Here is a 26,881-nt window from a genome sequence, read left to right as displayed (position 1 = left end):
CTTGGTAATTGAAGACACATGCTGATTTTTACATTAGGGGCATTCATTAGCTTTATTTGCTTAAGAAGCAATAATGTACCTGTTAGGGGAAGCACACTGATTGAAACCACCCACCCTGGCCAGGCACCATAGTAACTATTTACATGAGTTGTTTTACAACAGAAGCTCCTGCTAAGGAACAGGGAGCTAATAAGCCACCACCAACCGGAAGAGTTCGGGAAAGGTCTAAAGGAGACACCACATGTCCGACCACCTCCCAGAATCCTTCTCTCTGGCACCCATCTTGGCTGAACAAGGCGTGCACCACCAGGAAGGACTCTGAGTCAGAATGATTGGCTAAAGACAACCCGGAAACTAATCCCATCACCATAAAACCAAGACTGTGAGCCACATGGCAGAGCTGTTCCCCTTAACCTACTGCTCTCCACCCGGGTGCCGTTTCCCAATAAAATCTCTTGCTTTGTCAGCACACATGTCTCCTCAGACAATTCATTTATAGTGTTAAACAAGAGCCCAGTTTGGGGCCCTGGAAGGGGTCCCCCTTCCTGCAACATACCTGTCTATGTTCAGTATAACTTTGTCATTATAACATATTTCCATGTTCTTAAAATGTTTTAAAAAATTTCTTGGTATGAGAGACTGTTAACAGAGATAAATCCCATTCTGGATTCAGAAAGCTCAGAGGTAAACCATAGTTATAGAACTTTCTGTTATATCATGTGGAAGTTACTTACTATATAACTTCTGTGTTGTAATTGTAAGAAGTAAATAAGATGGAGAAAGGAAAACATGTGGCCAAGTGACTTGAACTCTTACTATGAGTTCAAGAAATGTTGAATTGTCCTTATTTTTGTGATTGACATTATCTCTTTGAAACATCATTGGGGGGAAAATGGTGAAATGGCATATAACCAAATGTACTTACTGTCCTCATATTTTCCTCAAATCTACACTGTGAAATATGCTACTAGTATATTTCAGTTTTTTATGAGGTTGAATTCTATGAATACATGAGCCTCCTGAAAGAACAACCTGATTTTCTAGTAGAGTGGTTGATCTTTTCAGGGGGGTCTGCAAATTCAAACTATTTTCATAATAATGCTAAGATGTCATTTGCATTTTTCTCTTTCATTCAAATGTAGAGTGTAGCTCTTGACAGTTTACATGACATGTGGTGTTATGATGATATCACAACAGTTCAGTGCAGAAGCAGATATAGGAATTCTACATTTTTTATTCAGTCAGATATTTTTAAAAATGCAGTGTTCAACAGTGAGCCTTTTGAATTTTTAAATAACACTTTACAAATAATATGGTATTTATGGCTATATGTAATGGGCTTACTATAATTATTTTTAATAAATTATTAAATATATATTTGGATTTTGCTTTAATTTCTAATATGGTAATTAAAGTGTATAGAAATAACCTACATAAACAAAAGCTCTTTGGGTTGTCAATAATTGTGAAGAGTGTAAAAGATTTCTGAGTCCCAAAAATCTGACCATTAGTTTCAATTACAATTCTTTCCTCATTGATGTATTGCAGTTTATTACAAAAGTTCTTGATGTAAGTAAAAGCTTTACAACTGTAGTCATTGTAAAGTTTAGAAATATGTGCTGTTTTGTCTTTTTTCATCACTTGGTGAAAACAGACATAAGTACTTTGTCTTTTTCAGGTCGATAGTTAATCTAACAAGGTATAGTAGCTCAAAAAAGTGATCTATAATTTGTTTTTTCCTTGTGAGCTTTTTCTCTGCTTTGTTTTTCTTTCTATACAGAAAAGACATACACAAGAAGAGAAGTATTTCCCAGAGGATTTTTTGATCAATACTGTACTTTTAAATATATGAGATGGACTGAGGAAAAAAAAAATGAATGTAATTTACATCCTTGTATCAATACTTTGAGGACTGCTACACAAGAATAACAGTGCATTATGATAATATAGTTACATTATGTGTTATATATAACACTATATTCCATAAATTATATCAAAATAATGGTTATTTGTGATTATTGGATGAATATTTAAGTCAATAATAAAAAATATTTTGTGGTGTTTGCCTTCCTCTGGAGTAAATTGCCATTACTTTGATATTTAATTTATGGTCAATAGCAAATTATAAATCCTACAATATAGTGATTTGGTAACCAATCAAAGGTCATTTTTTTTTTTCATTTATTTTTATTAGTTGGAGGCTAATTACTTTACAATATTGTAGTGGTTTTTGCCATACATTGACATGGATCAGCCATGGATTTACATGTGTTTCCCATCCTGACCCCCCCTCCCACTTCCTTCCCCATCCCATCCCTCTGGGTCTTCCCAGTGCACCAGCCCTGAGCACTTGTCTCATGCATCCAACGTGGGCTGGCGATCTGTTTCACACTTGAAAATATACATGCATCAGTGCTATTCTCTCAGATCATCCCACCCTCGCCTTCTCCCACAGAGTCCAAAAGTCTGTTCTATAGTAAATTTTGTGTTAAAGAATGTCCTTCATTGATTGATATTATATTATTCTCTTCCCTTTCAACTAATTCTAAAGTTATTTTTTAATAAAGAAGAATATAGGCAAAAATAGATGGTCTGCATTGTATTTCTCACCTTGAATAACCCAACAGGGATGGATTTTCAGTTTATGAATGTTCCCATTTTTGACACTCAGTTTGGAGCTAAAATCCTTTTCACACACATAGCAACACCAAACCATCACACCTCAGTGAGATATTTATGTTTTGTTCAATTGAAATAAGAGTGACTTCCTCTTTCAATCTTCTAGATTTTTGGAGAGTGATCGTGTTAAACTTATTAGGCACTATTAATTCAGGAAGTGGACACTATCTGAACATTATATATTATTGGTCAGAATGATATTATCCAAAGCTAGTCTTAAGTCAGAATTCAGTTCCCTGAACTTTCAAAGATAAGCTGAAAAAGTTGAATGCAAACCTGCATGATTGATTTCACATTCAATTATTAACATAGCAAAGGTTATATCATAATAGAACATTTGTTTGCTAAGTAGTTAATATTAGGATAAATTACATATATATATATATATATATATATATATGATTATGTGTATGTACACGTGTTTGTGTATATACATATATTTGTTGTTGTTCATTCACTAAGTTGTGTCTGACTCTGAGACCTGATGGACTGTAGTATACCAGGTTTCTCTGTCCTCCACTATATTTATAGCATCAAATTTTATTTTCACTGGGCTTTCCTAATAGTTCAGTTGGTAAAGAATCCACCTGCAATGCAGGAGACCCCAGTTCAATTCCTGGGTTGGGAAGATTCCCTGGAGAAGGGAATGGCTACCAACTCCAGTATTTTGGTCTGGAGAAGTCCATGGACTGTATGGTTCATGGAGTTGCAAAGAGTCAGACACAACAGAGTGACTTTCACTGATTTTCACCACCAGACATGTCCACAGCTGAGCATCATTGCTGCTTTGGCCTAGCTGCTCATTCTTACTGGAGCTGTTAGTAATTGCCCTCTGCTCTTCCCCAGTAGCATGTGGGGCACCTTCCAACCTGGGAGCTCATCTTCCGGCATCATATCTTTTTGCCTTTATATGGTGTTCATAGGGTTCTCCAGGTAAGAATCCTGGAGTGGATTGCCATTCCTTTTCCTGTGAACCACATTTTGTCAGAAGTTTTGACTATGACCCACCCATCTTGGGTTGCCCTGTATGGCGTGGCTCGTAGCTTCTTTGAGTTACACAAGCTCCTTCTCCATGACAAGGTTGTGATCTATACGAATACATGTATATGTGGATGTGTATATGCACATGTATCTGCAAATGGTTATCTTGTCAGATTCCTTTTTTGATCTGAAAACAGTTTTATGAGATTAAATGCTAAAACATAACATTTGTTTTTAACAGAGAAGATATGGAACTTGTAAATGAAAATATTGACAGCTTCATCACTCTGGCACTGGCATCATGAACAGACAGTAGAAGGTGTGATCGCTCCCTCATCCAATAATATGATACTCTTAAGTCTCCTGAGCTACTCCCCTGCAGCATAGAACAGTCTGGACAATGAAATGTGACAAATCTGAGGTCGAAGGAGTTAAGAGATGACCTGATGTCTATTATTCTTTTTTTCCCCACTTTGGTGACATTATAGGTCACAAAGGTAGTCAGATAATAATGTAACACATAAACTTTTTTGCAAGATTTCACTGTAATTTTCTATTTGTACCTTGTGCTGGTTGGTGTTAATTACCCAACTAATATAGTAATTTATTTGAATAATTTCTATAACATATATATGTATGAAGAGATTCATAAATATTTACAAAGATAATTTTAAAATGAAAAAAAAATATATATATATACACATTTTCTTTCAGATCACTAGATGTCACATCAAGCCAGTATTTTCCAAAGTAATTTCAGTTCCATATTGATCCTATAGATATTAAGCAAAATGATCTTATTTATAATAAATTTAGAAAATGCTATATTATATAACAAACCATCTGACAGCTCTCCTTGGAGTTTGAAATTAGTATATCTAAAAGTTCAACTTAATCCTGCAATGAATAAAATGGTTTAAATTCCTTTAACTCAGTGCTTATAAAAACCCTTATTATCATTACACCATAAAACATATATCAAACTGTTGTCTACTAAATAAATATTAGGAAATGCTTTATTAGGTTATAAGACCATAAAAATACTGTAAAAGAGACCTAGTCATACTGAATCTTTTAATGTATACTTTGAGATCATCTATGCAGTAAAATTAGTTGACAATGAGTTAATCTTTCATTTCACAAGATTTAAAATTTCATTAGAGCAGATACTAGATCTTATCTTTACAAGTGCTTTCAAAGTGCTCTACATTTAGTTGTCTCTTTAAAATATTTGTAAATAAATGAGTGATATATTTTCTCCCTTTTAAAATGTTTTTCTATACTCCCACAAAAAAAGAAAGTTTGTCTTTAAGTCATGACATTATTGAGGAACTGTCATTTTGAAATCTCTTTCACTTATTATTTATCTTAAAATGCTTGGAATTCTTCAATGTTCTTTCTGAGAAAATTTTTTCATGGTAATAGTGAAAATATGAGCATACAAACAGAAAGCACTGCTAGAGTGAAAATAATAATGGATCTCAGAAATATGTAGTTTTTGTTAGTTATTATTCTTTTAAAAATACAAGTAGAAATTTACTTTGGATATTTATTTTGTTATTTTTATTAATATTATGAAATAATTGTACACATGTTTGTGGTTTAATGATTCCTCAACTTGTTCTATTATGCCTGGCCACCATTACTATTATTACTTGCAATCATTTTCAGTTGTAATACCTTACTGATAACTGTGGCATTATAAATATAATTTACAGATTTTTGGAATCTGAGTCAAATATATTATTTTCTCAAATATATTAATTTAAAATTGTTTACTTAAAAAAACAGAAAAGTACTCTGATGATAACTGTGCATATTAAAAAGGATTTAAAAAATTTTCTAAAACATTTCTTGTATATGCTTTAAAATTATCTGAAAAATGCACTCAAGCACATATTCTGGGTCAAACAACATCATAAAGAGTAAGCACATCACTCAATGATGGAGAGTACTTATTGAAAGCATATAGTTTCAAAGAAGAACGAAAGAAAAACTTAAATAGATAAAAATATTTTCATATAATGAATCTCAGGATGATTTTAATTAATCTGGAGATCTCATATTTTTAAAGGTCACCTGAATAATATTGCACTATTATTACATACTAATGATTATTATAAAGTACTAATGTTAATTACATCAATTGAAGTTATAAAAAAGAGTTGTTTTAGATATTTTAAAGAGATTTACATATCATAAATTTGCAAGGAGAGTGCCAAACTATATTTCAAGCATTGTTTTAAAAATATCTGGCTCAGAGAGGTAAAGTGACACATTCAAATTTTTCCAGCAATTAGTGATCAAGCTAGAACTGTGGTATGTGATCTCTGAATATTTAGGTTTTATTCCTTCCCTTTATAATGATTAAATAAAATCCATTTTTATAATACCCAGAGAAATATTTGTTTGATCTTAAGAAATAAGAGAGTCTAAAGAAACATTTAACACATATGCTAATTATGTCATAATAATATCTGTTTCAGTAATGATTGAATTCGTATGTTCAAATGTTAAATTTCCAAGTGGAATAAAATGAGAAGGTAAAATTACTCCAATAGCTCTTTAGTAAACTGGAGTTTAGGGCCTTTACAAAAGATTTGAGGAGAAAGAAATACCAAAGGAGAAAAAAAAAGTGTTATGCTCATCTTTGAGAATAAAATTGAGACGGCTAAATTTCAGAATTTATTAACCCTCTGAGCATGGTTCTCCAGGTGGCTGTGACTCCAATTCATCTAAGAGTCTACAATAGGAAACAAAGAAGTTTTTCTACAATGGTTTGTGGAGGCAATTACTTTGATCATTGCCTACCAAGAGTGTAACAATGACTTATCCACACTCTTCTCCTAAGAATTTAACTAAAGCACTTGGGATATTTGAATTCTGGGCAAACACTTCCACTTGGCTTTTGTGGCTAACTAAGAAGGACTAGCACAATCGAGTGCAGACTAATTTTAAAAGTTGGTAAAACAACCTTGTTGAGAACTAACAACTATCCTTACTTTTGAGATGACAAATTTGTGAGATAAAGAGACCCTAGGTTACATACTGGTACAGACTGGATTTGAATCCAGTTACTTCAAGTTGAAGCTGAAACTCCAATACTTTGGCCACCTAATGCGAAGAGATGACTCACTTGAAAAGGCCCTGATGCTGGGAAAGATTGAAGGCAGGAGGAGAAGGGTACGACAGAGGATGAGATGGTTGGATGGCATCACTGACTAAATGGACATGGGTTTGGGTGGACTCTGGGAGTTGGTGATGGACAGGGAAGCCCGGCATGCTGTGGTTCATGGGGTCACGAAGAGTTGGACATGACCGAGCTACTGAATTGAACTGAATTTCAAGTTTATAACCCATTTTTTTTTCCTTTTTTTTTTTTAAGATTATTTTTGATGCAGATTGCTCCAGGTCTTTATTGAGTTTTTTTGTTTGTTTGTTTTTTACAATATTGCTTCTTTTTGTTTTGCCTTGGGTTTCTGGCCACAGGGTTTGTGGGATCACATCCTCCTACCCAGGAACTGAAGCTGCAACCCCTGCATTGGAAGGTGAATTCTTATCTACTAGACCGTCAGGGAAGTCGCAATAATCTGTTTTCCTTATTTATTATATTCCATTCATAAGGTAATAGTTTTATAATTTTTCCTTTTCTAATCTAAATCAGGTCTTAATATATAAATTATGTTTAACTAAGTTTGCTTTCATTTATTTGACTAATTTTAATTCTAGACTCTTAAAAAGCATTTCCATATATTGTAACATAACCTCCTAATTATATATCAATAATAAATCAAGCTGAGGAAGATCTATAAATATTTTTAATGGTAGCCTTTTACAGAATAATACTGGTTTACACTCAAATAGAATTTTAATCAAAATAGAAATGAATAAGGCAATTATTAGAACTGATAGTCAACAATATATCAAGTAAGCAAAATAATCACAATAATATATAAAATAATGGAATTTAGTACCTTCTTCTCTCCATAATATGTTAGCTACTGCAGCATGTTTGAAAGAAAAAGGAGAAAAAGAAAAATGAGTAAGGTGAGATTCAATTACATAGTAATAAAAATAACTATCAAAGAGGTCACAATCTCTAAGATAGAATATGCATTTAAGAATTGTGAGGGTGAATTCAACAATCTACTCTAATAAAACATTAAAATGCTGGGAGCATGACAATGTTCTGCTCATGTCTTGATAGCCAATTCTTTAGAATAGAGATTATGTTAATAAACAAAAAAAATTATACATCACTGAAAACATTGGGATATTTAAACTAATTTTGTTAAAATATATCTTTGAAATATGCATGGTAGTTAAAACTATTCATTTATTTGAGGTAATAATTAAAAGTTAATAATCAAAGCAGTTATAATGTTAAAATCCTTAATAATCATAAGTAATACTTCAACATAGTATGCAATGAATGACAAAATGAAAAACACAACACAGAAAACTAACCAAACTGATCACATGGACCACAACCTTGTCTAATGCAATGAAACTATGAGCCATGGTATGTAGGGCCACCTAAGACAGACGGGTCATGGTGGAGTGTTCTGACCAAACGTGGTCCGCTGGAGAAGGGAAAGGCAAATCACTTCAGTATTCTTGCCTTGAGAACCCCATGAACAGTATGAAAAGGCAAAAAGATAGGACACTGAAAGATGAACTCCCCAGGTCTGTAGGTGCCCAATATGCTACTGGAGATCAGTGGAGAAATAACTCCAGAAAGAATGAAGGGATGGAGCCAAAGTAAAAACAGCACCCAGCTGTGGATGTGACTGATGATGGAAGTAAAGTCTGATGCTATAAAAAGCAATATTGAATAGGAACCTGGAATATTAGGTTCCTAACTCATGTTAGGTCCATGAGTCAAGCAAATTATAAATGATCAAACAGGAGATGGCCAAGAGTGAACATCGACATTTTAGGAATCAGTGAACTAAAAGGACTGGAATGGATGACTCTAACTCAGATGACAATTTTATCTACTGCTGTGGGTAAGAATCCCTTAGAAGAAATGGAGTAGCCATCATAATCAACAAAAGAGTCCGAAATGCAGTACTTGGATGCAATCTCAAAAACTACAGAATGATCTCTGTTCATTTCCAAAGCAAACCATTCAATATCACAGAAATCCAAGTCTATGCCCTGACTAGTAATGCTGAAGAGGCGGAAGTTAACCGGTTCTCTGAAGACCTACAAATTTCAAGAACTAACACCCAAAAAAGATATCCTTTTCATTATAGGAGACTGAAATGCAAAAGTAGGATGTCTAGAGATACCTGGAGTAACCGGCAAATTTGGTCTTGGAATACAAAACGAACCAGGTCAAAGGCTAACAGAATTTTGCCAAGAGAACGCACTGGTCATAGCAAACACCCTCATCCAACAACACAGGAAACAACTCTACACGTGGACATCACCAGATGTTCAATACTGAAATCAGATTGTTTATATTCTTTGTAGCCAAAGATGGAGAAACTCTATACAGTTAGCAAAAATAAGACCAGGGACTGACTGTGGCTCAGATCATAAACTCCTTATTGCCAAATTCAGACTTAAATTGAAAGTAGGGAAAACCACTAGGCCATTCAGGTATGACCTAAATCAAATCCCCTATGATTATACAGTGGAAGTGACAAATAGATCCAAGAGATTACATCTGATAGAGAGAATGGCTAAAGAATTATGGAAGGAGGTTTGTGACACTGTACAGGAAGCAGTGATCAAGACCATCTCCAAGAAAAAGAAATGCGAAGAGGCTAAATGGTTGTCTGAGGAAGACTTACAAACAGCTGAGGAAAGAAGACAACTGAAAGGCAAAGGAGAAAAGGAAAGATATACCCATTTGAATGCAGAGAAGAATAGCAAGGAGAGATAAGAAAGCCTTCCTCAGTGATCAGTGCAAAGAAATAGAGGAAAACAATAGAATGGGAAAGACTAGAGATCTCTTCAATAAATTTAGAGATACCAAGGGAACATTTCATGCAAAGATGGGCACAATAAAGAACAGAATTGGGATGTGCCTACCAGAAGCAGGAGACATTAAGAAGAGGTGGTAAGAATACACAGAAGAACTATACAAAAAGATCTTCATAACCCAGATAACCACAATTGTGTGATCACTCATGTAGAGCCAGACATCCTGGAATGCAAAGTCAAGTGTTCCTTAGGAAGCATCACTATGAACAAAGCTAGTGGAGGTGATGGAATTCCAGTTGAACTATTTCAAATCCTAACAGATGATGAGGTGAAAATGCTGTATTCAATATGCCAGCAAATTTGGAAAATTCAGCAGTGGCCACAGGACTAGAAAGGGTCAGTTTTCATTCCAATCCCAAAGAAAGGCAACACCAAAGAATGTTCAAAATATCGCACAATTGCACTCACATGCTAACAAAGTAATGCTCAAAATTGTCCAAGCCAGGTTTCAACAGTACGCGAACCATGAATTTCCAGATGTATAAGTCAGATTTGGGTAAGGCAGAGGGACCAGAGATTAAACTTCTAACATTTGTTGGATCATCAAAAAAGCATGAGAGTTGCAGAAAAATATCTATTTCTGCTTTATTGACTATTCCAAAGACTTGCATGCTGTGGATCACAACAAAATGTGAAAAATTCTTCAAGAGATGGGAATACCACACCACCTGATCTGCCTCCTGAGAAATATGTCAGCAGGTAAAGAAGCAACAGTTAGAACTGGACATGGAACAGCAGACTGGTTCCAAATAGGGAAAGAAGTACATCAAGGCTGTATATTGTCACCATGTTTATTTATCTTGTATGCAGAGTGCATCATGTGAAATGTCAGGCTGGATGAAGCACAACCTGGAATCAAGATTTCTGGGAGAAATAGCAATAACTTCAGATATGCAGAAGACACCACCCTTATGGCAGAAAGAGAAGAAGAACTGAAGAGCCTCTTGATGAAATTGAAAGAAGAGATTGAAAAAGTTGGCATAAAACTGAACATTCAGAAAACTAAATCATGGCATCTTGTCCCATCACATCATGGCAAATAGATGGTGAAACAATGGAAATTGTGAGAGACTTTATTTTGGGGGGCACAATAAATGTTCCTTTATTTTTCTCCAAAATCATTGCAGATGGTGACTGCAGTCGTGAAATTAAAAGATGCTTGCTCCTTAGAAGAAAAGCTCTGACCAACCTAGACAGCATATTAAAAAGCAGAGACATTACTTTGCCAATGAACGTCCGTCTAGTCAAAGCTATGATTTTTCCAGTAGTCATGTATGGATGTGATTGTTGGACCTTAATGAAAGCTGAGCACCAAAGAATTGATGCTTTTGAACTGTGGTGTTGGAGAAGACTCTTGAGAGTCCCTTGAACAGCAAGAAGATCCAACCAATCCATCCCAAAGGAAATCAGTCCTGAATATTCATTGAAAGAACTGATGCTGAAACTCCAATACTTTGGCCACCTGATGAGAAGAACTGACTCATTGGAAAAGATGTTGATGCTGGGAAAGATTGAAGGCAGGAGGAGAAGGGGACGACAGAGGGTGAGATGGTTGGTTGGCATCCCCGACTCTATGGACATGTGTTTGTGCAAGCTGCAAGATTTAGAGATGGACGAGGAAATCTGTCATTCTTCAGCCCATGAGGTAGCAAAGAGTCGGACAGGACTGAGTGACTGAACTGAACTGAAAATGCAATAAACCTAAATATATCTTGCTAATTTCAATGCATAATAAGCAATTCTTATAAAAGTATTCCTGTACAATAGGTCTATTAACTATTGTATAGGAACTAACTAAATAAATGGAAAGTTAAAATATTAAGGCAGATATGAAAGAAAATACCAACTAAAAATATTCTCAGCAAAATGCCTGCCTCCCTTACTAATTCAAATTTATCCAATTGTATATAATTTCTTCTTTTGAAATACACTTGATTTAGAATTATAAAAGTTTTGGGCATACACATACACTTTCAAAGCAAAACAAATTAGTGAAAAGGAAATGAGACTAAAGGCAAAGCTCATACACATCTGATTACTCCCTGCACATTGTAATGATATTAAACATAATCACTTTTGGAAAACTAAACCCTGACCGTCAGTGTCACAGAGCCAAGACTGGAGTCCAGTGCTCCTTGCTGGAGGCTGGAGGACCAAGTCATGTATGTTTTAGCACCTATTATATTTTTTAAAATTAATGTTCATACAGTAAGCTTTTTTTTTTTTTTTTTAGATTCTCTCTTGTAAACAAAGGTAAGTAGACTTCTGTTTCCTCATATCTTCATCCAAGGGGTCTGAAGTGTGCATATCATGTGCCAGGCACTGTGGTACTACATTATACAGGATAGGATAGACCAAGCTTCTGTGCTAATAGAGTTTATATGGTAGTTGTTCAGTCGCTAAGGTGAGGGCAAAGAAAAAGAAAAAACAAAATTCAAATTATATAATTTCACAATTAAAATTTTAATGTGTTATGAAAGAAAGGAACATAGTACCCTGAATGCTTTTAATGAGTGGTATATGTATGATCAGTGAATCTAGGGGAAATATTTCCCCCTAATCATGATGCTGAAGGGGAAGTTTAAAATATGAAAAACAGTGCACAGAGGGAGGATGGGAGGAATTTGACTTTCAGACATAGGAAAAGCATGCATAAGCCCCAGTGTTATGTTAAAACACTGCTATGTTAAATGTCTAAAGGCAGACATTTTTAATATAGGCAATAACATGTGAGAAACTACAAAAAATACATGATTTATAATATTAACATCAGATAAAGTAAAATTCAAAGCACTGTGTAATGAGTTTAAAATTATATAAATTTAAAGCACAGTATTAAAATATGAGATAAACTATTAGGATTAGATACAACATTCATAAATCTACAATCATATTCTGCTTTGACTCAGTCACCTTCAGTATTTGATAAATGAAGAGGAAAAACACAAAGTTACAATGGCACAATAATTATTGCTGAATTACTGTTTTTATAATGAATGTTCTGTGATAAAACCAGGAAGTGTTTTCAAGTTTTCTTGAGAGATATTCAAGAGCAGTCACAAAGTAACTCGAAAACAGAAAGACTTGCTATATTCTGGAGGTAGATACCAATAACCATAAATAGCTTAGGCATCTTCAGAAAACAATAAAGCAAATATAAAAATGTGTAACAAATATTTAAAACTATTAATATAAAATTATTTAACAAACTAAATATTTTAAAAATCAAATTTAATTATAACTCATATTAAACAACAAAAATGCAAAAATAAAATTCAACATGTGGACCCAAAGAGTTCTGGCCAAAAGATAATGCATATAAATAATTAATGCATTGCTGAACAAAACAGATGAAAGAGAAAGAGAGAGAGAAAAAAAAAATCCAAGAAAGAGAAGGCAGAAAAGAGGGAAGAAAGAAGAAATGATTGTCGTTATGTTAATTTTAAATTAGTGTAGATTTTTTTCTGGTAGCAAATCCAATAAGCTCTATTGAATTTATTTACAAGTTTTTATAGTTTTATATTTAATAGACATATTTTATAAGTTCCAAGGAACTATAAATATCCAAACTGAACACAAAAAATAAATCTGAATAAAAATAGTCTTGGTGCTAATAAAACCATTTTCAAAAATAATTTCTTCTCAAGATTACCTTAGGGTATGACGTTTCTATAAAGTGTATTTACTAACTCCCAAGAATTATATAATTCCTGTTATATTCAACATTGCTAGAATGTAGGTCAAGATGGAAACATGTCTATTCATTTTGTAAAGTCAGAAGAGATGCCAATTAATTGATAATAGCAGCAAAGTAAAACAAATTACAAGACACGTTCACTAATGACAGAAATTACAAATAAAATGCAAGTGAAATTCACAAGAATATTAAAATTATGATCATAGACAGGAATCCTCTTGGAATGAAAGAAGGGTTTGGTAGAAATTTGATTAAGAAATCAATTCACTTGATATATTAGAATATAAAATGAGAATGATAAATACAGCTTAAATCTGAAAACAGAATCTCACAAAATGCATCACATATTATTAAGTGCAATATACTCTTACTGACCTAGGAACCTATGAATAGAGGCACATTCTAATGTTAGAATTAACATTACTATTAACCCCCACATGTTAATATAAATGTGCGTTAAATTTTTAACATTTAACAAAAGAAGGATAATAAATTAATAATCAAATAAGGGATTGTAATTGGTAATAAAAATTAATTTTGATGAACTGAACAATTTATTAAATCCAGAAACCAATATAAATTTATAAGTACTGTAAAATTGTAAATAAAATGATCAAAATTTGAAGATAAAATGTCACAAAGATTAACTTAAAATTACACATAAAAATAACAAGAGAGTTCAGTTAGGTGACAAGACACAAGATAAATACTCCAAGTGAGAATTAGAAGATACAATAAAATATTTTATTTATAATAACCCCAATGTGTAATATATCAATAATTTACTAAAATAAAAATGTATAGCAAATCAACTGTAACATTCATTAAAATTATACTAGATAGGACCCTACAGTATTCTTAGATCAAGAAGATAAATAATAGAAAAACATTCTGAAATTACTTAATTTAAAAATTTCATTTATCATTATTGTCTGTTTAGCACATGTTCTACTGATTGTACAAAGTTAGAATGCTCGTTACATTTAAAAAATTCTTTGAATTCAATCATACAGATAAAATAACCCTGTCTATTTTCCTTATGCAACTTTTCATTATTTTTATGATTTTTATATAAATGCACATGAATGGAGGTGTTTCTGATACAATATATAAAATGTAGCAAATAAGAATATATCATAACCTGTCTAGTGTAGTCTAAATCAGAGTACACTATTCCATCAGATAGATTTCTACTTTTTAAAAATACAGCTGCTGATTGTTCGTGAACTTAAACCTGATACCTACAGCAAAGACTAGTATAACTGATCGGGACTCAAATATTGTTTGTTGATCAGTCATGTAAATGTATGCACATACACATACATTTATACATATATGTGTGTGTGTGTGTGCGCGCACGTGTGTGCATGCATGTACACTGAGATGACCCACTTTTCATCTACTTGTTTCCATTAGCATACTGTCCTATAAGAGGTCTGAGAATGTTTAGAGCCATTGACATGTGTTACCAAAGCTGACTTCTGAAAGGTTGCTATGACTACCAGTTGTCCATGAAAGTTCATCCCGCCATACTCAGGGTGAATCATTGCTGCACATGTGTGTATGTGTACACACATATATGCAAGCTTACCAAATGTGAATAAATATTATCTCACATATATACTAGGTTTGCTTATAAATTATATTGACTATGTTAGCAAATATATAAATAAAACTTTCTTCTATTTATGTCCTTATCCATTATTTCTATTGGAATGTCATTTCATAATTTTTACACTTTTGACAGCTGCTTATATATTGGAATGCTTTTATTTTGTCACATCAGTTTATCCTTCATACAATATAAACAGCTATCTATAATAAACACAGGTTTGACAATGCCACTCATTTGCTTAGAAACATAATGCATGTACTTGTATGTGTGTGTGTGTTTTTGTGTAAGCTCAAAATCCTTAGCATAGCACACATGGGCTTCCACAATATGCCTGTGTCATCCTAAAGTCACATTACAAACATCAAGTCATTTTGAATCTCTTCATTGTTATACATGTTATACCTGCAGGAATACCCTCAATAAAATTCTTCACCTAATTTACTCTTGGTTGGCCTTTAAGTTCCAGCTTAGTTTTTTATCTATAGGTAGCCTTCCTGGAACCAAGATTTGGGTTAAATGACACTATTTCTCTATATTTGGAATCCTGTGAAACATCTGTGGCATTCCATAATTTATCATACATAATCTCTCTCAAAATCCTTTCTTTATAATTAGACAATGAAAACTTCAGAGTTATAGACCTCCATTATTCAATGCTTATTCATGACTTAACTGAAATGTAGAATTCTTTTTGAAGATAATGTATATCTTATAATGAAGATGTGGTTCAATGGAACAGATGCCTAGACACTAGGAACTTTTATTAATGCCATTTTAGTAAATTGCCTTATTATGTAAATTAGGGACTTTCAGTTATGTTCAAATGATGGACGTCATGTTGTATGTGCCATTTCTATGATAAAATGCATGTGGAGGGTGAATATTACATAAACAACAGCAATATTGTCGTCTAGAATGGAGCAGCATGCTATAGTTCTGAAAAACTATTTTCCTTGGCTACTCATGTGTAAATTGCTTGGTCTTTCAACTAAGTAAGGTTTTGCTTAATCTTCTCTTTTGAAAGTATAAGGTTTGCACTAGTGCAAAACACTTTTTGATAAGCTACATTTATGTAAAGGTAATGTTTTAGCTAGCTGTCTTATTGACTGTTTCTCCATTTGAACTTAAAAAATTGACTTAACTTCAGAAGGCAAATGAAAAGGGCAAAGTCAAAAGAAAATATAGATAAAAATTTAATGTATCTGAAAAACTGTGTGGTTAGTCAAAATGTCTTGGAGTGTACATATGGTGAAGGAAATGAGACATTTAAAATATACTATTTTAGGGGTGGAAAGCTATATAAGATATGCCAAATACACTGCCTTCCATATGCCAATTTCAAACCCAGTTTTAAGTGAAACTGCCACTCCTTTAGCACTGATTGAAGACAATAATCCAAGGACTACAGACTTCCAACCTAGTGTCTTGCATTAGTTGATTAGGCAATAGTGCCAAGATGACATTAAGGCATACAATCCAGAAACTAGCCAGGACTCCATGGTTTTAATCTCAATGAACTCATGAGGTAGAATAATAATATTCTTTTAGGGGAGGGTAATTTAAATCAGAAAATATGTTTCTGATTCAAGAAATTGTGAACACAAGAAACACTACAAAATCAAGAGAAATACAGAGGACTTGTAAGAATGCATAGCAAAAGGCACCATGACATAGAATTAGGACTGTGATAATTTGTGATAACGCAGATCAGGATTCAAGAAAATAAGAAAAGGAGGGAGACCTATGCAACCCATGGGAGAAGCAAGAGTCAATCATTGTCTGATTACGTAAAGTTGGTTTCTGGGTTCTGAAGGGAGATAAATCTCTGACTGTTTCATGTTGCCAGTTTAATGCTCATATATATTTTTAAACATCTTTGAACTTAAACAGATAAAGTATACTCTTGACAACCAAGTGAGTTGGATTGAAACCAAGACAATGTCAGAATTATTCCCATGTTGAGGAGAAATTGTCATTATATGAAGGTGATGTCACACAAAATACAGAAAACCCTAAAGACTCCACACAAAAACCTCTAGAACTGATAAATGAGTTCAGAACATAGGATATAAGATTAACAGAAATATGTTGCATTATTTAAAACAACAATGAAATATCAGAGAGAATGCTAACAAACAACCTCTATTAAAATTGCATCAAAAATAAAATATTTAGGAATAAACCTTGCCAAGGAGGTAAAAGATTTAAATGATAAGAACTACAAAACATTAATAATGCTAACTGAAGATGAGTCAAAGAAATGGAATGGTATCCCATGCTCTTGGATTGGAAGACTTAATATTGCTAAAATGGCCAAACTACTCAGAGAAATTTACAGATAATGCAATACTTATCAAAATACCCATGACATTTTCCACAGTATTAGAACAAATAAACTTTATATGGAATCACAAAAGGCTCAGAATTGTCAAAGCAATCTTGAGGTATAAAACAAAGCAGGGGGCATAAGCAACTGAGACTTCAGACAATACTACAGAGCTACAGTAATTAAAATGGTATGGCAGAAAACAGACATATGGATCAATGGAACAATAGAGAGCCTGGAATAAGCCTACATGCCTGTGGACACTTAATCTTTGACAAAGGAGGCAAGAATGTACAGTGAGGAAAAGCAGTCTCTTCAGCAAGTGGTTTTGGGAAAGTTTGATAGCTTCATGTCAATCAATGAAGTTAGAACACACCCTTGCACCATACAAAAAAATGAACTCAAAGTGACTTAAATATAAAATAAGAGTTAAATATAAGATAAGACAGTATAAAACTCCTAGGAGAGAACACAGGCAAAACATTCTCTGACATGAATTATACCAATGTTTCCTTAGGTCAGCCACCCAAGGCAATAGAAATAAAAGCAACAATAAGCAAATGGGACATAATTAACCATTTGCACAGCAGTGGAAAACATAAACAAACACAAAAAGACAACATGGAGGCTGAGAGAAAATATTTGCAAATGATGTGACCAAACAAGGGCTTAATTTTCAACATATACAAATGGCTCCCACAATTCAACAACAACAACAACCCAATCAAAAACTTGACAAAAGACTTAAATCGACATTTCTCCAGAGAGGAAATACCCATGGCCAATAGGCACATGAAAAGATGCTCTATAGCTAATTATTAGAGAAATGCAAATCAAAACTACAACAAGATATCACCTTATGTGAGTCAGAATGGTCATCATTACAAAGTCTACAAATAATGAATGCTGCAGAGGTTGTGGAAAATCCCACACTGTTGATGGTTTTGTAAACTGGTGCAACCACCATGGAAAGCATATGAAGGTTCCTCAAAAACTAAAAGTTACCGTATGATTCAGCAATCCCACTCCTGGGCATTCACCCAGGCAAAAGTATAATGTTAACACATACACGCACCCCTACATTAACAGAAGCAGCCCTATGTTCAATAGCCCTGGACATGGAAGCAATCTGAATTTCCATCAACAGATGAATGGAGAAAGAAAATATCTGTATATCTGTATATATCTGTACATATATATATGTGTGTGTGTGTGTGTATACACACTGTAATATTACTCAGCCATTAAAAAGAATGGAAAAAGAAAAAAAAAAAGCCATGGAAAGAATGAAAAAAGGCTATTTGTAGCAACATGGATGAACCTAAAGATTACCATAGTAAATGAAGTAAATCAGAAACACAAAAACAAAAATATATTATGACTTATATGTAGAATCTAAAACATGACACAAATGAGCATATCTTTCAAACAAAAAGCGACATGCCCTCGCCTCTGTTGCTGCTGCTAAGTCGCTTCAGTCGTGTCTGACTCTGTGCTACCCTATAAAGGGCAGCCCACCAGGCTTCCCCGTCCCTGGGATTCTCCAGGCAAGAACACTGGAGTGGGTTGCCATTTCCTTCTCCAATGCAGGAAAGTGAAAAATGAAAGTGAAGTCGCTCAGTCGTGTCTGACTCTTAGTGACCCCATGGAGTGCAGCCTACGAGGCTCCTCCGTCCACGGGATTTTCCAGGCAAGAGTACTGGAGTGGGGTGCCATCATCTTCTCAGAAAAAAAAAAAAAAGACATATGGAAGATATATAAAGCAGACTTGTGTTTGCCAAGGTGGTGAGGGGATGCAGGAGGGAAGCATCAGGAATTTGGGATTAGGCAGTATAAGAGGTTACATAGATGATGGATGAATGAAGCAAGAAACTACAAGAGTAAGTGAAACAGAAGGGGATCATTAGGATCGTGTTGTACACCACACAGTGTGAGTGTAACAGATTGCTTTCTAAGCAAACTTCAAGAAAATCTTTCTAACATCTTCTTGTCCAGACTGCCAATACTTAAGCTTCTCCTAATATAGAATATCTAAGCCTACTAAACTCAGGAAGTGACTTGATTTTTGAGAATTCTTCACAGAAATGACTGGCTGTGCTCTTTACATAACAAACAATAACAGTGACATCATTAAAAATAGTGGGTAATTAGCTACAGATATACAAGAGAAAAACATTGCCTTCTAATTAATTCATTTACACACCCTACTATTTTAAGTAGGTAGCCAATTTACTTTTTCTTTTGCTTCAACTTCATCATCTAGACTATAGACAATGGGATGAACTAGATAATTTTAAAAATAAAGTGATTATAGCACATTTTAAGTAGCACCTGGCACATGATGTTATGTATGTATATATCTATATCTATCTCTTAAGTAGAATGCATGATCAGCATACTTATAGAAATTAAGTTAATAAAGATGTTGCCAAAACAAAACATTGCATAAAAGCATATTCTAACCTATCATTAGGGCTACCTGAGGACTCTCTGTATCATCATAAGTGAGGACAAAGTTTTAGGAAAATAGAAGACTTGTGTATTAACATCATATGTGCAAAGAAAAAGTTAAAGATAGTAGACTTTAAAGCTCTAGCAATGAATCTCAGTTTTTATAAAAGAGTATTATTTCTAGCAATTTTTACTACTCCTCTCATATTCTGAACTCCCCACTATGGAATAGGTCTTCACATATGCATATTTAATATATTTTATATTTTATAATGTATTTTTGGAAAAGGAAATGGCAACCCACTCCAGTATTCTTGCCTGGATAATCCCATGGACAAAGGAGCCTGGTGAGCTACAGTCCATGGGGTCACAAACAGTTGAACGAGGTTGAAGTGACTGAGCACACACAATATATTTTAAATACTAAAATGTAGACCTAATTATATTTAAATATGGTATAAATAAAATATATATATTCTTTGAAGGAAATTGACTAAAAAGTTACTTATCATTCAGATAAGATTTTTAGATAAATATTTTGTGAAAGAAGTTACACAGTACAACTACATACCACAAATGCATTAAATACCATGATATTTAAAGCATTCTGGTTGAATATATGTTTATACTTCAATTACATTTGTTTATCTTTAAAGACATTATAAAATATGTTAGTGGCAGGGCAATAAGAGGCAGCAGACAGCTAAACAGGATAATCACAGAAGTAGGTCATAAACTTAACATCAAAAATTACTAGCCGTCACCAGATTAAAAAGATTATGTTGGACTTCACACTGCCTGAGAAAGTGTTCATGTAGAAAATGCATGATGTCTCATAAAATAAGCTGGTTATAAATTAATAGGTGTTAACTTCTTCTGGAAAAGCTTTCTAAAGAAATGCATGAAATATAGCAGAAAATAAGACAGCATGAGGATTTTAGGAGCATGTATTGAGTGAAATAATTTCAATTGCTTAGAATAATGTCTAGGACATGCACACACACGTGAATGTGTATGGACACATATATGTTTATATACATATGTACACACATTTTCAGTTAAACATACAGAGAAATATACCTTCAAAGATAAGAACTTTATGTTGTTGCTGTCAGTCGCTAAGTCATATCCAACTCTATGAGACCTCACGGACTGTAGCACTCCCTGCTTCCCTGTCCTCCACTAATTCACAGAGTTTGCTCAAATTCACACCTATTAAGTTGCTGATGCTATCCAAGCATCTCATCCTCTGCCACCCCATTCACCTTTTGCCTTCAATCTTTCCCAGCATCAGGGTCTGCTCTTTACATCAAGTGGCCAAAGTATTGGAACTTCAGCCCTAAAAACAGTCCTTCCAATAAATAGTCAGGGTTGATTTCCTTTAGGATTCACTGTTTGATCTCCTTGCATCCATGGGACATTAAAGAGTCTTATCCAGCAACGCAATTCAAAAGCATCAATTCTTTGACATGAAGCCTTTTTTATGAACCAACTCTCACATTTGTACAGAACTAATGGAAAAACCATGGATTTAACTATACGGACTTTTTTGGCAAAGTGACATCTCTGCTTTTTAATACACTATCTAGTTTGTCAGACTTCCAGGTGGCTCAGATGGTAAAAGCATCTGCCTACAATGAGGGAGACCCGGGTTCGATCCGTGGGTCAGGAAGATCTGCTGGAGAAGGAAATGGCAACCCACTCTAGTACTCTTGCCTGGAAAATGCCATGGATGGAGGAGCCTGGTAGGCTACAGTCCATGGGGCCGTGAAGAGTTGGACCCAACTGAGCGACTTCACTTCACTTGACTTCAGGTTTGTCATAGCTTTCCTTTCAAGGAGCAAGTGTCTTTTGATTTCATGGCTCAGTCGCAGTCCACATTGATTTCAGAACCCAAGAAAATAAAACCTTTCACCCCCTCCACTTTTTCCCCTTCTGTTTGCCATAAAGTGATGGGACGAAATGCCATAATCTTATTTATTTATTTATTTTTTGAATGTTGAATTTCAAGCCAGTTTTTTCATTCTCCTCTTTCACCTTCATCAAAGGCTTTTAAGTTCCTCTTCTGTTTCTGGCGATTATAGTGGTATCATCTGTATATCTGAAGTTGTTGACATTTCTCCTGGCAAACTTGAATCCAACTTATGATTCATCCAACCTGGCATTTTGCGTAATGTACTCTGCATATACGTTAAATAAACAGGATGAAAACATGCAGCCTTGTCATAATCCTTTCCCAATTTTGAACTAGTTTGTTGTTCCATGTATGATTCTAGCTCTTGTTTCTTGACCTGTATACAGGTTTCTCAAGCTACAGATAACGTGGTCTGATACTTCCATCTCTTTAAGAATTTTCCACAGTTTGTTGATATCCACACAATTAAAGGCTTTAGTGTAGTCAATGAAGCAGAAGTAGATGTTTTACTGAAAATCATTTGCTTTCTCCATGACCCAATGAATGTTGGCAGTTTGATCTCTGGTTCCTCGGTTTATAACCCAACTTATACATCTGGAAGTTCTCAGTTTATGTACTGCTGAAGTCCAGCTTAAATGACTTTAAGCATAATTTTGCTAACATGTGAAATGAGTGCAAATGTACAGTAATTTGAATATTCTTTATCATTGACCTTCTTTGGGATTGGAGTGAAAACTGACCTTTCCCAGTCCTGTGGCCACTGATGAGTTTTCCAAATTTGCTGCCTTATTGAGTGTAGTACTTGAACAGCATCATCTTTTAGGATTTTAAATAGCTCAACTGGAATTCCATCACCTCCACTAGCTTTGTTCTTGGTAATGATTTCTAAGGCACACTTGACTTCACATTCCAGGATGTCTGACTCTAGGGTAGTTACCATACCATCATGGTTATCAGGTCATTAAGGCCTTTCTTGTATAGTTCTGTGTTTTCTTGCCACCACTTCTTAATATTTTCTGCTTCCATTAGGTCCTTACTGCTTCTGTCCTTTATCATGCCCATGCTTGCATTAAATGTTCCCTTGCTAACTCCAACTGTTTTGAAGACATCTTTAGCTTTTCCCATTCAACTGTTTCCCTCTATTTTTTGCTTTGTTCATTTAATAAGGCCTTTTTAATCTCTCCTTGCTATTCTCTGGAACTCTGCATTCAGTTGGGTATGTTTTTCCCTTTCTCCCTTGCCTTTCATTCCTTCTTTCCTCAGCTATTTGTAAAGCCTTCTCAGGCAACCACTTTGTCTTCTTGCATTTCTTTTTCTTTGGGATTGTTTTGGCCACTGTCTCCTGTACAGTGTTACAAACCTCCACCCATAGTTCTTCAGGCACTCTGCCTACCAGATCTAATCTCTGGAATCTTTTCATCATTTCCATTGTATAATCATAAGGGATTTCATTTAGGTGTAACCTCAATGACCTAGTAGTTTTACCTGCTTTCTTCAATTTAAGCTTACATTTTGCAATAAGAAGCTCATGATATGAGCCATAGTCATCTCCAGGTCTTGTTTTTGTTGACTAATTGTATAGAGCTTCTTCATTTTTGGCTGCAAAGAACATAATCATTCTGATTTCTGCAGTGACCATTTGGTGATGGCCATGTGTAGAGTTGTCTCTTGGGTTGTTGGAAAAGGGTGTTTGCTGTGACCAGCGTCTTCTGTTTACAAAGCACTGCTAGTCTTTGTCTTGGTTCATTTTGTAATCCAAGACCAAACTTGCTATTACTCCAAATATCCCTTGACTCTCTGCTTTTGCCTTCTAATCCTCTGATGAAAAGGGCATCTTGTTTGTTGCTAGTTCTAGAAGCTGCTGTAGTTTTTCATAGAACTGATCAGCTTCAGCTTCTTTGGAATCAGTGGTTGGGGCATGGACTTGAATTACTGTTATATTGAATGATTTGCCATGGAAACAAACTGAGATCTTTCTGTCATTTTGAGGTTGTACCCAAGTATTGCATTTCAGACTCTTGTGTTGATAATGAGGGCTACTCCCTTTCTTTGAAGGGATTCTTGCCCACAATAGTAGATATAGTGATCATCCGAATTAAATTCGTCCATAACTGTCCATTTTTAGTTCATTGATTTCTAAGATGTCCTATGTTCAATCTTGCCATTTCCTCCTTGACCACATCTAATTTGCCTTGATTCATGGACCTAACATTCCAGGTTCTTATACAATATTGCTCTTTATAGCACTAAACTTTACTTTCACTACCAGACACATCCATAGTTGAACATCTTTCCTGCTTTAACCCAGCCACTTCATTCTTCTGGAACTAGTAGTAATTGCCCTCTGCTCTTCCCTGATAGCATGTCAGACAACTTCAGACCTGGGCACTCATCTTCTGGTATCATATTTGTTATCTTTTCATACTGTCCATGGGGTTCTTGAGGCATGAATACTGTAGTGAGTTGCCATTTCCTTTTCCAGTGGACCATATTTTGTCAAAAATCTTCACTATGACCCAACCATCTTGTGTGACCCTGTACAACATGGCTTGTAGCTTCATTGTGTTATGCAAGCCCATGCAATATGACAAGGCTGTGATCCAGAGGGGAATAACCTTATGTTATTACTCAAAATGAAGCACCTTGCAGCAGTAATATAGTTCATATATATTGCTTTTTTAATGAAGAGAAATAGTTTATCATTTGAGTATACACACTGTGAAGAGATATTTACATCTTTTCAGACAGTCTTTGTCAAATATGAAAAGTCTTATTAGCCAGCCAATGGCAAGTTTCATAGTAAATTCAATTTGTCTTTTTTAAAATTTGGTTCAAGTGTTTGTATTGTATTGAATAAAGCAAATTCCATATTACTTTTTATTTACTTTTAAACACAGCAGTTCCAGGCTTGCCACCATTAAACAATAATGTAAAACCTAACATTCTCAATCTGTTAAGTCCCCACCCTACGGCCCTAAAACCATAAGTACTTGGTTAAAAGGATGACTAATCCTGGATGTGAAATTTTCTTTCTGAAAGTACTTTAAATACATCTTAGTTCTCATACAGTTTTATAATAGAGAACCCAAATATGTGTTACACAGTAAGAAATTCAATGTAAAAATATTAATTGGAGGATTATAAACTAACAATGAATTTTTATAAAGGAATTTCAGCTTAATCATGGAAGAACTTGTTATCAAATTACAAACTATCCTGGTGGTCCCAAGATGAGTTAACTGTACATGGCATGTCCAGCTTGTTCATTGAGTCATTTGTTGAATAAGATTATTTGCACTGGCCATTTCAGTGTTAACCTGACATCTTTCCTAGCATTTTTCTGGTATAGAATAATTTTCCTTCTTTCTGATGTAATTCTAAAAGTAGTAGTTATTTTTTAAAAAAAGCACAAGTTTCTTTGTTTTGCTCATATCAGCAGGAGGGAATGGCAGGTCCTACCTAAGATGGCACCACAAGATGTTTTGTTCTCAACTTTTCACAGCATTTTCACTTACTAGTCTATGTTTTCCTAGTTATTAGAATTTATCTACCTGTTTTAAAAATATTATTTAGATGAACAAAGTGAAACTTGGGGTGGTTTAGTTTGTAAATGATATAACTGATAAGGGATTAATATCCAACATACAACTCGATATCAAAAAACAAACAACCAGAAAAATCAAACCCAAACAAACAAAAAACAAAAGCAGCCATATTTAAAAAAAAAATGGGCAGAAAAACTGACTAGATATTTTTCCAAAGGAGAAATGCAAATATGAAAAAATGCTAAATATTGCTAATCATCAGGGAAATGCAAATCAAAACAATGAGATATCACCTCATAGCTCAGAAAGGCTGTCATCAAAAAGAACACAAATAACAAAAGTGGGGAGGATTTGGAGAAAAGAGAACTCTCATTCACTGTTGGTGGGTATGTAATTGATGCAAATCACTGTAGAAAACAGTATGACAGTTTCTTGAAAAACTAAAAATGGGACTACCACATGACTTAGCAATTCCACTCCAGGATACATACCCAAAAAACAAAAATTCTAATTTGAAAAGATATATGCACCCCACTATTTATAACAGCATTATTTACAATGACCATGATATGGAAGCTATCTAAATGCCCATGAAAAGCTGAACAGATAAAGAAGATGTAGTATATATACACGTACAATGGAATATACTCAGGCATTAAAGAGTGAAATTTTGCCATCTGCAGCAACATGGATGGACTTAGTGGGCATTATGCTAAGTGAAGTAAGTCAGACAGAAAAAGATAAATACTGTGTGATATCACTTATATGTGGAAACTGAAAAATACAAAATAATAGTGAATACTTGCAAAAAGAAGCTGATTTACATGATACAGAGCACAAACTAGTGGTTATCAGTGGAGGGGAGGGGCAATATAGGGATTAGGGGGTGGGAGACAGAAAACATTGCAAGTAAGATAGGTTCAAGAATATAATTGTATAACATAGGGAATATAACCAATATTTGTAATATTATATATTATAATGTATTTGCAATAAGTATAAATGGAAAATAACCTTAAAAATTGTGCATGTATATATATATATATTATATATATAGTATATATATGTATGTATATTATGTATGTATTATATACATACATACATACATAATATACATACATACACACACACACACACACACACACATATGGGCTTCCCCAGTGTAAAAAAAATATCTTCCTATCAATGCAGGAGAAGCAAGAGACATGGGTTCAATCAGTGAGTCAGGAAGGTACCCTGGAGTAGAAAGTGGCAACCTCCTCCAGCATTCTTGCCTTGGAGAATTCCATGGACAGAGGAGTCTAGAGGGCTACATACAGTCCCATGGGGTTGCAAAAGAGTCAGACACAACTTAGCCACTGATCACACACATACATTTAAATTAAAAGTTAAAAAAAAAGTTTAGTAGTATATTTAAAGAGAGAGGACGATGTAATGAAATCAGAAAACTGTCTCAAGTTATCCACAGGTTTTGCTTTTCTATTTTCTTTCTTTCTTTCTTTTTTTAATCTATGCTTCTTACAGTTACAGTTACAGTTCAGTCGCTCAGTCCCGTCTGACTCTGCGATTCCATGGACTGCAGCACACCAGGTCTCCCTGTCCATCACCAACTCCCGGAGTTTACTCAAACTCATATCCATTGAGTCGGTGATGCCATCTAACCATCTCACCCTCTGTC

General features: G+C 34.4%; 1 protein-coding gene across 4 annotated transcripts in view; it reads right to left on the bottom strand.

The window, feature by feature from the left end:
- The window catches only part of FSTL5 (follistatin like 5), an 851,448-nt gene that overhangs the window by 115,055 nt on the left and 709,512 nt on the right, over positions 1 to 26,881 (bottom strand). For 2 of the 4 annotated variants that reach the window (XM_043487302.1, XM_043487311.1), the window contains exon 11: positions 7,635 to 7,661. The exons of the other annotated variants lie outside the window; for them this stretch is intronic. In XM_043487302.1, coding sequence (XP_043343237.1) covers positions 7,635 to 7,661 — 27 coding nt within the window. The remainder of the gene's footprint in view (positions 1 to 7,634; positions 7,662 to 26,881) is intronic. 4 annotated transcript variants of the gene reach the window in all.

The sequence above is a fragment of the Cervus canadensis genome, chromosome 1, assembly GCF_019320065.1.
Source record: "Cervus canadensis isolate Bull #8, Minnesota chromosome 1, ASM1932006v1, whole genome shotgun sequence".
Classification (NCBI taxonomy): domain Eukaryota; kingdom Metazoa; phylum Chordata; class Mammalia; order Artiodactyla; family Cervidae; genus Cervus; species Cervus canadensis.
The sequence above is the reverse complement of the archived record's forward strand: the minus strand, read 5'-3'. Positions and strand labels throughout refer to the sequence as shown.